Source organism: Mobula birostris, chromosome 5, assembly GCF_030028105.1.
Source record: "Mobula birostris isolate sMobBir1 chromosome 5, sMobBir1.hap1, whole genome shotgun sequence".
Classification (NCBI taxonomy): domain Eukaryota; kingdom Metazoa; phylum Chordata; class Chondrichthyes; order Myliobatiformes; family Myliobatidae; genus Mobula; species Mobula birostris.
Window position 1 is genome coordinate 77,482,095 of NC_092374.1, and position 13,802 is coordinate 77,495,896.

General features: G+C 38.9%; 1 protein-coding gene across 3 annotated transcripts in view; it reads left to right on the forward strand.

Annotated features, from left to right (window-relative positions):
* The window catches only part of bnc2 (basonuclin zinc finger protein 2), a 669,085-nt gene extending 663,808 nt beyond the window's left edge, over positions 1-5,277 (forward strand). For all 3 annotated transcript variants that reach the window (XM_072258223.1, XM_072258221.1, XM_072258222.1), the window contains exon 5: positions 1,522-5,277. In XM_072258223.1, the coding sequence (XP_072114324.1) occupies positions 1,522-2,179 (658 nt within the window). In that variant the 3' untranslated portion in view covers positions 2,180-5,277. The remainder of the gene's footprint in view (positions 1-1,521) is intronic.
* Positions 5,278-13,802: the final 8,525 nt, after the last annotated feature.

Here is a 13,802-nt window from a genome sequence, read left to right on the forward strand (position 1 = left end):
TATCTATCCTACTTGTATTTTCCATAAAGAATTCCAGTGGGTTCATCAGACAAGATTTTCCCTGAAGGAAACAATGCTGACTTTGTTCTATCTTGTCCTGTGTCACCAAGGGCGGATGTTGAGACTCACTTATCAATCTCATTATGAGAGGACTTCTGCTTCAAAATAGTGTTGATATTCAAAGGAACCCAGGTTATAGAAGACTGTTGTAAGGGTGCAGCACATTATTAAGATAATGAATGGTATGTATACTCAATGACCACTCAACAGGTTGTAAGGAAGTCTTATTGCAATTGCATAGGGCCCTGATAGGATGACAGGTGGAGTACTTTGCGCAGTTTTGGTCCCCTTGCCTAAGAAGGGAGGTACTTGCCATGGAAGTATTGTCAGAGGAGATATTGAGCAGACTGAGACTTTAGATTCTTTATAATAGAATATTCTTTAGAATTCAGAAGATTAATTTTATTTTATTTAGAGATACAGCATGCTAACAGACCCTTCTGGCCCAGCTACACCCATGTAACCAATTAACAGAGTAACCTGTATGCCTTTGGAATGTGTGAGGAAGCCAGAGCATTGGGGGAAACCCACACAGTTATGAGGAGAACATAGAAACTCTTAGAGAAAGCAGCGAAACTGGCACCAGTCACTACAGTACCATCCTGCTCCCCACTTCTTATTCTATTCTATTAAGAAGAAAAAAACTTCCAAAAATTATTAAAAGGGCCTGATAGGGTAGAGAATAGAGAGGATGCTTTCTCAAATTGAGGAATCTATAACTAGGGGAATTAGTTTTAAAAAAGTAGGCTCTTAAAGACTGAGATAAGGAGAAATTTCTTCACCCAGAGGGCGGAGAGCATTTGGATTTCTCAAAGTTGAATCATGAGAGACATGAAAAGATCTGGACATTGAAAGATTCAACGGATGTGAGGGTAGGGCAGAAAAATGTTGGTAAGGAAAGATCAGGCATGACCTTGACGAATGGGTGGAGTGGAGTAAGCTGGAAGAGCCAGATAACTTACTTCTGATCCTATTTCTTATGATCTTAAGTCAACCTTAAAATTCAAGCGATACTCAACTCTGTGGTGAAATGATCAAAGTATTCAAAGGTGATCACCAGATTGAATGAGCCAACTGGTTCTCAGAGGCTGCTGGGAGCTTGACTTATAATTAATTCTCCCTCCTTTCCTGTGTGGACAAATACCTTCCATGTAATCACCAAGTGCTAGTTGAGACTGGAAACTCACTGCCTGTGGGATTAGTGGGTGAGAACATCGAAGTGTTAAATGACTTTGCAATAACACTTGATAACTATCACCTACTCTTTCTAACTTTGCTTAAAGTTTATTTTCACTTTCATTATTAAACACTTGTTGAAAAATCAGGGTGGAGTCCATCAGGGAATTTTCGGTATCTATCATAACTGCAAATGTTAATGTTTATATTCTAGGCCAGGTTAAATCTGCAGGAGTACTTTGCACATATAATGTACTGACCACAGCCCCTTCTTGCTGTTTCCAGACACAGTGCCAACATTAATCTTCATCGAAAGCTACTGACCAAGGAACTGGATGAAATGGGGATGGATCCAGCTCCTCCAATTTCCAAGGACCTCCGAGAGGAATTTTTGGCCAAGATCTATGGTGGCCACCATGGAATTGGACTTGATATGAGGGACGAAGTCAGTTCACCAGCAGGGACAGAAGATTCCCACACCAATGGCTACACAAGGGTCACACCAGATGATTATATGGTGCTGGACCTCAGCACCACTTCCAGCATCCAATCCAGCAGCAGTATCCACTCTTCACGGGAATCAGAGGTGGGAAGTGATGAGGGGATCCTGTTGGATGAGATAGATGGGGCCAGCGACAGTGGTGAATCCACCCACAGAGCAGAGGTTCAGTCCCAGGCTGCTGGTTCCAGTCATGAAGCCCTAGAGGCCTCGATATTGCAAGCAGCATCAACCAGCAATGGTGGGATCATGTGTATTATCTGCCACAAAATGTACAGCAACAAGGGGACACTGAGGGTTCACTACAAGACAGTCCATCTCCGTGAAATGCACAAGTGCAAGGTTCCTGGTTGTAACATGATGTTCTCCTCCCTGCGAAGTCGGAACAGGCACAGCCAGAACCCCAATCTACACAAGAATGTTCCTTTTGCCTCCATTGACTAATGCAGGTCTCTGTGCCAGGTGACCTGATCTGCTGAGCCTTTTTGACATCAGGTGCTTTCTTCGCTGTTTTGCCCTCTGACCTGGGGTTCATACACAAGGAGCAATTGTTTGGAGCTCAGTGGGTGGAAATCCCAGGTCATATTGAAATGCTCATGCTTAATTCATCTCCAAAGAGACCGTATAAACTATCTGTGACTGTTGCCTGCAGAAAAAAGTACCTTCTTGTTGTCTTTGTGAACTTAACTACTTGTCAGCTTTTGAAAGAAACTTTGATTGAGCATGGCAGCTTTTTTTGTACAAACTATGCCCTTAAAAAGGCCAATGATGTCAATTGATTCTACTGTCATCCTGATAAGCCAAGGTCCTTATTCTGTCACATTTCTAATTTGTGAAATAGTCCTCTAAGGTTATAAACATGGAATTTGAAAAGAAAATTAATGTCCTCTTTTAACCAACAGATTTGGGATAAATGTAACTTGTATCTGCATAGATTTTTGGCATTTGATGCCTTGTGCTTTTTATTTATAGCAGGGCACAATCTTGAAATTTGAGCCAGGCCTTTCAGGGATGATGTCAGGAAATTTTCCTGAAAAAGGAGGAAAAAGTAATTGCAAACTTTCAACCCCTGGAGTTCAACATATATTGCAAAACTGAGATTCATAAAATTTTGTTGGGTAACTATCACCAAGGTAGATGGGTGGAGGTAAGATACAGATCAGCTACAATCTAATTGATTCAAATTGCCAAATGGCCTTCTCCACTTCCAATGTTCCAAGTGTTTCACTCAGTATTAAATATCAGTTGCCATTTCAGTCATCAGTTTGCCCCTCTTTGTAAACTGGCATGACGTGATCTTTCTCTTCATTTAATAACATTGCATTAAATTTTATCTATAGCCTGTTGTTCCCTTGCTAACATACAACAGTCCTTGGAAAGATGAACTCTACTACTATCTCCTAGCCCACAATCTTTACTACACCAGAATGCTGAGTTCTCTGATCTTCTCCAATTCTGCTCTTTGCATCATCACCACCATCCCTGATTCTCCGAGGCGCCAAGCTTTGATTCACCCTCCACAAACCATTCTGTCTCCCTTTCCTCCTATATTTTTGTAGGAGGTATATTATAACCACACTGAGCCCAAATCACCATATGTGTCTCAAAAATTGTCTTATTACATTCCTGTGAAGTATCTTGTGATATTTTACAATGTTAAAGATTCCACATTAATATGCTTGCACTGTCAGAAGGCTATTAAGAACAGTTTTTTTTTGCTGGTTTTAGGGGAAAGCATTTCATAATATCCTGATTGACAGATGCCTGAATGACAGAGATTTCCTGCAGCCGATTGTTATCTTGACTATTTAAGAATTAATTCAAACCAGTATTGAAGAACCCTTAGTTGAAGCTAGTGCTTCACACCTCCTCCAGACAGATTATGTTGGGGCTTTTTTTCTCAATAAGGAAGAACTGAGATTGGTAATCACAATGACATGATACTTTCACAGTCTGCTAGATATGGGTGATTGGGAGAGAATGTGAGGTTCATTACATTCCTTTGAAACACGATGAAACCTTTGCTCATTTTATAGGATGCAGATAGTCATAAACTCATGCCAATCAATAAAAGCTGCTAGTTCCTTAATTTATGAGGATTTGTTTAATTTGACTAATTGTTGCCATATGTATCTAAGATGGAACACATCTGAAAATCTAATGAGAGAATATTTCTCCACACTAAATTCTAATACTGGATTACCAATGACAAGGCCAGTTATCAGCTTTCTGCATAATGGCCATTCTCATCTCAAAATCATACTTCTTAAGCTACAGGCTTCAACAAATAAATAAGCCTTTTAAGAAGATAACCTTTGAACAGCATTGTAGAAGCATTTAACTACAAGCACCTGATGGTTGCGATATTCTGAATAGCACCCAAATTCACCCCAGTAAAAAGTTTTATTTCTCCATCACCTTTACCATAAGGGACAACACCAAAGCGCTTTGCAGGAACATCATTAGTCAAAATGTAACACTAAGCCAGTAAAGGCCAGATGATTAAAAGTTTGGGCAAATATACATATATATTTTTTCATAGTTTGATTTCCAGGAAGAGAGAGGTGAAGAGATAGAAATGTTAAGGGAATAAAATCTAGAGTTTTAACACAGATGCAAGTGGTGAAGCTTTTACATTCAGCAGTGTGTAAGAGAATAGAATTAGAGGGTTGAAAACATTTTTCAGGATTATAATTATGTGGGGGATTAGAGATAAGGATGGCATGCACCACGGAGGCATTTGAAAAAGTACAAAATTTAAAGTTAGGCATTGTTTCACTGGGAGCCAGCCTAAGTCTGTAAACATATGGCTGATGGATGAAAGAATTGTACCAGTTGAGGGGCGGACTGTGTGATTTTGGACGTCTCACGTTTATAAAGGGTAGAACAAAGGACCCAACCAGGAGGGCAACGAAGTGCATAGCTGAGATGGATGACAATTTGAACACAAAATTTGGTTTGGTTCTAAATCCAAGTAAATACAAAACAGCAGGGTAGAGCAGATGCCAGTGTTCAGGTTTAATTAGATAGACGATTAGGTCAGACGACTTAGATTTCAAATCATTTCAAGGTAATTTGTACAACAAGGTTGAAGCCTTTATTTGATGTCTGTCAAGTCCATTCACTCCATCTGACCTGATATTCCTGACTTTTAGCTTGTTGTTCAACTTCTTACATCAGTTCCTGATTTCTCATTAAAGAGATACATCAGTTGTCTTTAACTAATTGATACTGTACATTTTCAGTCATCTTTTTTTGGTGACTTGCATCCCAATTTTAATTTCCTTGGAATGTAAATCTTTAGCACAATAACACCCCATATCTCTGGCATTCAATTTCCCATTATGGCAGAGCACATTTTAAAATAAATGGTAATTTAATTTAGAATTAATGATAGTTCTTGAGCTTAAAGGAATAGCGAGCAGGTATATTGCCAATAATGATCAAGGAATCTGAACTTGAAGGGGCTTCTACACTGCCAGTTAATTTATCTTCAATAAACATTAAACAAGGCCTTTGGCTCATCAGTATTACATATTATTGATGGTTGTTAGCATTTTTTTGTTCTATCTTTGTGTAAGATCTTGCTGGGATGGGGAGGGTGGGGTGGGTGGGGTAAGGGGGGCCTCTTGTTACTGAAAGTGAAGAGAGAGAAGGTAAGACTTTGTTCGCTGAACATTTGGTTGTTTATTTTTGCTTTACAAGCTCTTTTCCTTTTTCTTTGTGTTTCTCAACCTTTTTTAAAAACTAAAATGAAATTCAATTCAGTTTACTATTTGCTAGAGGTAGCAACATATTCAGCTAGCATGCTTCCACACTCAGAAAAATGAAATCGTGTGACTCTAGACTAGTACGTGAATCCAGTCATGCACTTTCAATGCTACACAGTGATATGCATCATTTTATACTCTTTTCCCTTATTAGTGACTTTTTTAAAACTGGGGTGTTTCCAGGTTTCTTCAATTCAAACAGACAGCCCCCAATGACACTAGCTCACTCTGTAGCAATGAACAACACTAAGGAGACTATTATATTACAATTACAGTTTTACAGATTTCAACATTACTGCTGACTTTGCACTGAATGACTGAAGATCGTAATCCAGAGAAACTATCCCTGTTTCTATTAATTGCCAGGGTAATGAATGATTAAATAGTGGGAAGAAATATTTGTCTGAAATCAAAATTCTGAAGCCTTCAGATCCTGAATGACCACATACTGAGAAGCTTGCAGAATGAGAGTTTTGCCACTGTAACCCTCTGTAACAGAAGGAGTTTTTTGGATGATGCAGGGTTCAGGGTTGCTCTTTGGCAGTTCAATTATATCAATGCGATGAGTTTTGGTCACATTAGGATAACTTAAAAGCTATGTCTGCACTGCTATCTCTAAGAAACCTTACATTCCAATAGGTAGAGAGAGTAGTTTCAGAACATTTCTTCCTTAATGACGGAACAAAAAGAAACATTATTTCTTGGAATATGTAATATGGCACATGGTGTTACAATTAATGAGTATTGTAGATTGAAACCTATATTTCATGAATGTTTAAAGCATGTAAGTCCCAGCATTGATCTAAAGTATGAAGTAACAAAGCTTTTTTTTAAATTAGGAAATGTTGCAAGTGTAGTATAAGAGCCTTTTGAAACTGACTTGAAAATGCAGAAAGACTTCCTTAGACAGAAGAACACACGGGCTGTATTGATTGGTAGTATTTTGACTTTCAAAGCCCCAGTGCAACCTTAATACAAATAAACAAATTTACACAATGTATATTAGGTTTTGGAATGCATGGCTTGATAAAGTGGTGGATACAGACTCAATATTTTCTTAATAGGGAATTGATTAAGTTAAAAAATGGAGGGATAATGAGGAGGGAACAGCATTATTGCAGTAGCTGGATTGCTGTCCAAGAGAGCTGGTATGGACCAAATTCTTCCTTTTATACTGTACTATTCCATAATTTAATGAAATATGGAATAAGTCCTGACTTACCTAGATAGTTGTGCAAAGGGCAACTATTTGAAATGAAGGAATTTTGTGTAAGTGACCATGTATAAAAGGTTTCCAAACAACGGGAGCAGCGTTAGACCACGTTATACAGGAACTCTCAGTCTTGGTGAGACTTTGGACTGTGAACTACTGCCAGATTCCAGAGGAGGCTGTTACAAAATCTTAATTTCAATTCTCAGAAATCTAACTAAAAAGGTTTGTATTACAATCTTAACAAACTTAGTCTTAAAATCAGCAGGGTTCTTCTGCCCGGCCTCAGACTTACAGGAGAAAGTGGGCTTGTTTGAGATTCCTTTTTTATATGTATATATAAAGCAGTTGGAAATAAAGACGTATTTTCTATTAGATTTTTAAAAAAGGGATCTTAACAATGTGCTAGTGCACTTCACAGTCAGGACTGCAAAATTATTTTGACTGACAAGGATCTGATAGGTAGAACATTAACAGCAGATGAGTTCGGTTTTCATATTTGACATTCTCTATAATGTAACAAGAAAAGAGATATTCCACTTCCTCCTTTCCACCTCCCAGAATATAATTTTTTTCATTATGATATTACATCGTTATGCAACTAGAGCTCTGGATAACAGTTACTGCATTAGTTACCACACAGAATTGTATGAAGTCTGCCTTTTATTGAGCTCTGCGTGAAGCCAAACCGTGTGTTTGTTTGTGTGTGTGCGCGCGCGCAAGTGCATGTCTGATTGAATTATTGTCAAGTTCATTTTACCTATTTTGCGAGGTGAAACTGAGCAACACTAATGTGTTTCTTAAACACTTAATTATTTCACTGTTTAATTGCTTACAAATGTTTGTTCCCCTTTGCATAGAAAACAAATTAACCTTTCTATTTTTGTTTCAATTTGGTACTTAAAAGGTGTGTTTTCTTTTAATTATTTTGTGTTATTTTTATATTTGCACAAAATTGTTCACTCTGGTCAATTTGCCAAAGAGCATTTTTGGACTTGCAATTGCTGCTCCCAGCAGCCGATTCTTTTCAGTATTGTGGGTGTGTGTGTTTTCATTGACGATCTAACAAGCCAGTGTTAAAAAGACCAAAGCTCTAATGAGAAGGGATTGACTATGTTGTATACATTAAGAGGAGCATGTACTGAACAAACCGGGGGAATACGATGCTGGAACATTGAAGGTACTCCGCTTCGTGTCATGCGTCTAAGTCTAAATATTCACACGTCACTTTAAAGCCTTGAAAAATGCGATTATTGATGCCAAGATTCTGACACATTACCAGCATATTCCGCCTCTCCTCCCCTCTGCTGTAACAATCACGACCCTACAGGGACATAGATAAATGTGTACACTTAAGTTCAGCTTGTGGCCATTCAGTGTGAGAGGAAATGTAAGTGCCTATTTATTGCAGCTGAAGAAAGAATTGAGTACAGGATCTCAAACTGTCTGTAAAGGCCACTGATGTATGCCTGCACCTAAGAGCCAGAAGCTGAAAGCTCAGTTCCATGTTTGGGAGCCGCAGCCCAGGGCCACCTAAACTGCAAGCAGACAGACAGGGGAAAAAGAAATGATTTGTTAGGCAAAGTCTCTGCAGTGTAATGCGGCTGACAGCCCTGAATTGACAGTGGAACTGAACAGACTTTGAGTTTAGATTGATGGGCTGTTCAGGCATTCCATATCACCTGTGAAGCATAGTTTGGACAGCTAACCCTGCTGGGCTTACCTGCACAATGTGGGTGTGAAGGGTGTGTCAGGCAAATGTGTTAGAAGTGGATTGCCGTGATGTAAAGTTAGTTTCAGGATTTCTAGCAGAAGAAGCTGAAACTGAAATTGCAAGTTTCTGAGAATTTGTTTACAAATTAAATGCTTCCTTTGGCTGAGAGCTCTCCCAGTGCAGTGTCTAAGCTGAGTACCTGGTCTCTGGCAATTCAGACTGACCTTTTCTTAACACTGAGGGCTTCTAAACCCTGTGGCAACACATCATTAACTTACGTTAATTCCATATCTGTATTTGGATGACAACGCATTAACTGTTAGTACTTAATGAGAACCAGTATAGTTATTCGTCTCACTTTGTGCAGGCAGAGGCTCAAAGGTACTGAGCCTAAGGCAGTATTTACACTCGCCCACTGTGACCCCACCTGATCCCAAAAATGTTTGCTATCCCAGTAGTCTTATTTACACTGAATACAGAGCTATCATGTGTTTGAGGAGCTAAATTGTCTTACAGTAACTGAGGCAAACACAGTCTGGAATCATAGTTTAACAACTGCACTCACCTCCTGTGCTTTGTTCCACTGACCGTAACATTATTGAGTAATATCTTTTATTTCCTTAATGGATGACCCAACACCCTCAGAATGTTTGGTACCATACTTAGAAAACAACAAAACTCTGATAAAGACATCTAAAACGAAATACAAAACTGCATTCTACACCTTGTATCATCAACTATTTCTCAGATAGATCACATAATTATGAATCTAGTGCAATTATTTTGTAGGCAAGTAATTATGTATTTTAGGATAATGGTTGCGTGGATTGATGTGCTCTCAGCTGTGATGGACTAAAACACTTCCTCAAATTTTAACTTCTAATAGTCAAATTTTGGATAAGATAGTGATAAAGACAATCTATTGGCTGCAGTTTAAGAACTGTGACAGCGCTTTTCTAAAAATAATACAAAATTCAAAGTACCAATGCTTCTTTTTCAAGAAATTTTCATAATTATCCCTCTTTAATTACGTTTTCAATTTGTTTGCTTTCCTGTACGTGAAAGTTAATGCACTGCTATAACGCTTGAATAACCACAGTATGCTCTACAAAGTATTGCTGTACCTGGGGAATTGAAAAGCCTGCTTCACTTTGATCTACTAATCATGACATTGGTAGTTTCATAAATACTGTATGCATTGAAAACAAAACAAGTTTTTTAATTTAGTAGTTTGGAAAAGAGGAGTCCGTTTTTTATTTGTAATTGTTCCCTTGTATTTCTGTACTATATACTGTCTCTGGTTTTTGCATTAAATGCATAAGGGTTTGGGATGTAAATGGAATTTTATTCATATTTTGTCCAAATACCTCTTGTAATTTGTATCAGAATTCTTGTACAATTTTTATATTAAAGATTTATCAGTCACTGGCAAATGAGTTCTTTTCTTTGATAAAACGGGAATGTTCCTGAACCTAACTGTGCTCCATTCAACCCAGAAAGCTGTACACACATTTCAAAATGTCTCAGTATATTCACTGACATTTGTTAGATTGCTGGGCCAGATCATTAAGGACTGATTCTCAAGCTAAGTGAAATCAGAAGACAAGTACTGAACAAGCATCGGTTTCATGCAGGCTACCTTTTATCATTCTCGATTCCTCCTCCTGAGTAATTTCCAATGTTCCAGTTAAAGTCTTTCAGTCTGTGAGTCTAGCATCTGCAAAACGAGATGTAGCATTGAGGCTATTTTGGTAAAATGATAAACAAATTTGAAACATCAGCATGTAAATGCATCGGAGAGTGCGTAGATAGATTGGTTTAAGAGATAATGGTGGGATTTAAATCTAAAATATACTGGAATATTGACAAATTTACAGTTTAGGTTCAGATGTTATTACATAAATTTAGTGAAGCTGGATGATAAATTCACTACCTTTGCACTTTGTGTAAAGTTCTAATGAAATCCTCATGAAATACTGGCAGGGTAGCTGAATATGATCTCAATAATCTCAGTTAAAATGTAAGATTATTCTGTAAAGAATCATGAGGTACCTCACTTATAGAGAGGAAAATACAGAAGTTCAAATATAATTAAAAACAAAACTTGTGAGGAACTTATACCTTTAAAGTAGAGAGCCACATCACTGCACTGAAAGAGCATTGGATCAATTCATAGACTCATACAGCACAGAAGCAGTTTCTTGGGCCCAACTAGTCCATGCTGACCAGTTAATCTCATCCCATATGCCCCCATTTGACTCTTATCCATTTAAATCTTTCCTATCTATGTATCTCTCTAAATACTTTTGAAATGTACCTACCCTAACATTTCCTTTGGCAGCTCATTCAGACCAATCACTGGGTGAAAAAGTTGCCCTTACACTCCTCTCAGATGCTTCTCCTCTGACATGCCCCAATCCCTATCAAAGCACAAGCAGGCAAAATTACACAAAGAAACACAGAGATAATATTAGAGGGCCGAGGCCTCAGATGGCTCTTGAAGGAGGAGAGGGATGAAATGTTTCTACTGATGGGATTTTACCTTCAATGGCCATCAGGATGTTAAGGAACAGATATGCAACCAGCTTAGGGAGAGGTGAAAACACAACAGGGTTTTTAGTAGCTGCAACATAGTGAGTAGCTTCAATTCCCCCAATTTAGACTGGAAGCTCTTTGGTGCAAGAGATTTAGGTAAGGTAGAATTGGTTAGATGCAGCCAAGAGAGCTTTTTATAGCAGTATGTTGGTGGTCCAAAAGTCCAAAAGAGATGGGGATTTTTTGCATCTCTGTTTACTTCAGCAACAGACACAGAATCTATAGAATTGAAGCAAAGCAGTCATGGATAGGATACAGGTTACAGAGGAGGAACTGTTTGCTTTCATAAGGCAAATTAAATAAATAAATAAAGGCATCCGTTAGTCTTGCGAGACTATGGATCTGCGCCTGGAAAGTCTTCACCTCCAGGGTGCAGGCCTGGGCAAGGTTGTATGAAAGACCGGCAGTTGCCCATGCTGCAAGTCTCCCCTCTCCACGACACCGATGTTGTCCAAGGGAAGGACATTAGAACCCATACAGCTTGGCACCAGTGTCGTTGCAGAGCAATGTGTGATTAAGTGCCTTGCTCAAGAACACAACACGCTGCCTCGGCTGGGGCTCAAACTCGCAACCTTCAGATCTCTAGTCGAACGCCTTAACCACTTGGCCATGTGCCCACACTAAGGCAAATTAGTGTGGATAAATCCCCAGGGCCTGACAAGCTGTCCCCTCAGACCATGTGGGAGGGCAGTGCAGAAATTGCAGAGGTCCTAGCAAAGATATTTAAAATGTCCTTAGCCATGGCAGAGATGCTGGAGGCATAGAGGATAGCTAATGTTGTTTCATTGTTTTAGAAATTAAAGGCCAGTAAGCCTATCATCAGTTGTGGGTAAGTTATAGGAAGGTATTCTAAGAGAATATATATATGCATTCGGATAGAGAGACTGATTTCGGATAGTCAAGATGCTTTGTGGATGGTAAGACATATCTAACCAATACTAAAGAGATTTCAAGGCAGGTACCAGAAATTGGTGATGAAGGCAAGGCAGTGGACATTGTCTGCATGGACTTTAGCAAGGCCTTTGACCAGGTTCCACATGGGTGGTTGGTCAAGAAGGTTCAGTTGCATGCCTTTCAAGATGAGGAAGTAAATTGGATTAGACATTGGCTTTGCAGGAGAAGCTAGAGAGTGTTAATAGATGGTTGCCTCTCTGAATGGAGGCCTGTGACTATTGAAGTGCTGCAGCGACTGGTGCTGGGTCCATTGTTGCTTTTTCTCTATGTCAATGATTTGGATGGTAATGTGGTAAACTGGATCCAGCAAATTTTTGGATGACATCAAGATTGGGAGTGTAGTGGACAGCAAGGAAGATTATCAAAACTTGCATCAGGATCTGGACCTGTTGAAAAAATACTGACAATTGTAAGTTGTTGCAATTTGGAAGGACAAGCTAGGGTATGGCTTTCACAGTGAGTGAGTAAGGCACTGAGGAGTACTATGGAACAAAGGGATCTGGGAATGCAGGTACATTATTCATTGAAAGCAACATCACAGGTAGATGGGATCGTAATGAAAGCTTTTGACACACTGGCCTTCATAAATCAAAGTCTTGAGTCGAGGAGTTGGGAGGGGATGTTATGTTGAAGATGTATAAAACATTGGTGAGGCTGAACTTGGAGTAATGTATGCAGATTTAGTCACTTAACTACAGGAAAGATGTCAATAACATTGAAAAAAATTACAAGGATGTTTGCAGGAGTTGAGGACCTGAGTTATAGGGAAAGGAGGATTTTATTCCTCAGAGTGTAGAAGGGTGAGGGGAGATGTGATGGAGGTATACTAACTTATGAGGGATATACATAGATATTTTTCTAAAATGCAAGCAGGGTTTTTCCACTGAGGTTTGGTGAGACTATGACTAGAGGTCGTCAGTTAAGGGTGAAAGCTGAAATGTTTAAAGAGAACATGAGGGAACTTCTTCACTCACAGGGTGGTGTGAGTGTGAAACAAGTTGCCAGCAGAAGTAGTGGATGCTGATTTAATTTCAACATTTAAGAAAAATTTGCATGGGTACATGGATGGGAGGGATATTCATGGGACTAGGCAGATTAATAGTTTGGCATGGACTAGTTGGGCTAAAGGGCCTATTTCTGTGCTGTGCTGTTCTGTGACTCTAAAAGAGGGGCCATATTGGACCTTGTATTAGGTAATGCATCTGGCCAGGTAACTGTTCTTTCAGTGGGGAAAAATTTAGAGAACAGTGATTCTAACTCATTAAGTTTTAAGGTAACTTTGAATGATAAATACATTACAGGAAAGAAATAGATTGAGGGAGGTTAAATTATGTGTGTATTAGGCAAGAGCGAGGAGAAATTCTTTTTGGGAAAGTCCACATTTAACATATGGAGGTTGTTTAAAGTCCAACTGAACAGGGCACAGAATAGGTATGTTCCAGTAGGAGAAGGAAGGACAAAGAAGGCAAGGTAAGGGAAATTGGTAGAATAAAAGAAATTGTGGATTTAACTCAAGTAGAAAAAGGAAGAATATGTTCAGTTTAGGAAGCTAAAATCAAACACTACCCTTGAGAATTATAAAGAAGCCAGAAAAAAGAACTTAAGAAAAGAATTAGGAGAGCCAGAAGGAGCCATGAAAAGTAATTGAAAGAAAGATTAAAGAGAAAACTAAAGCATTTTATACATGCATAAAGAGCAAGAGGATCACTATGGAGAGGTTAGGACTATGAAGGGATAAAAGTAGGAACATGTGTTTGGAAGAAAAGGATGTGGCGAGGTCCTAAATGAATACTTTGTGTCAGTATTTACCAAGGAGAACATCAT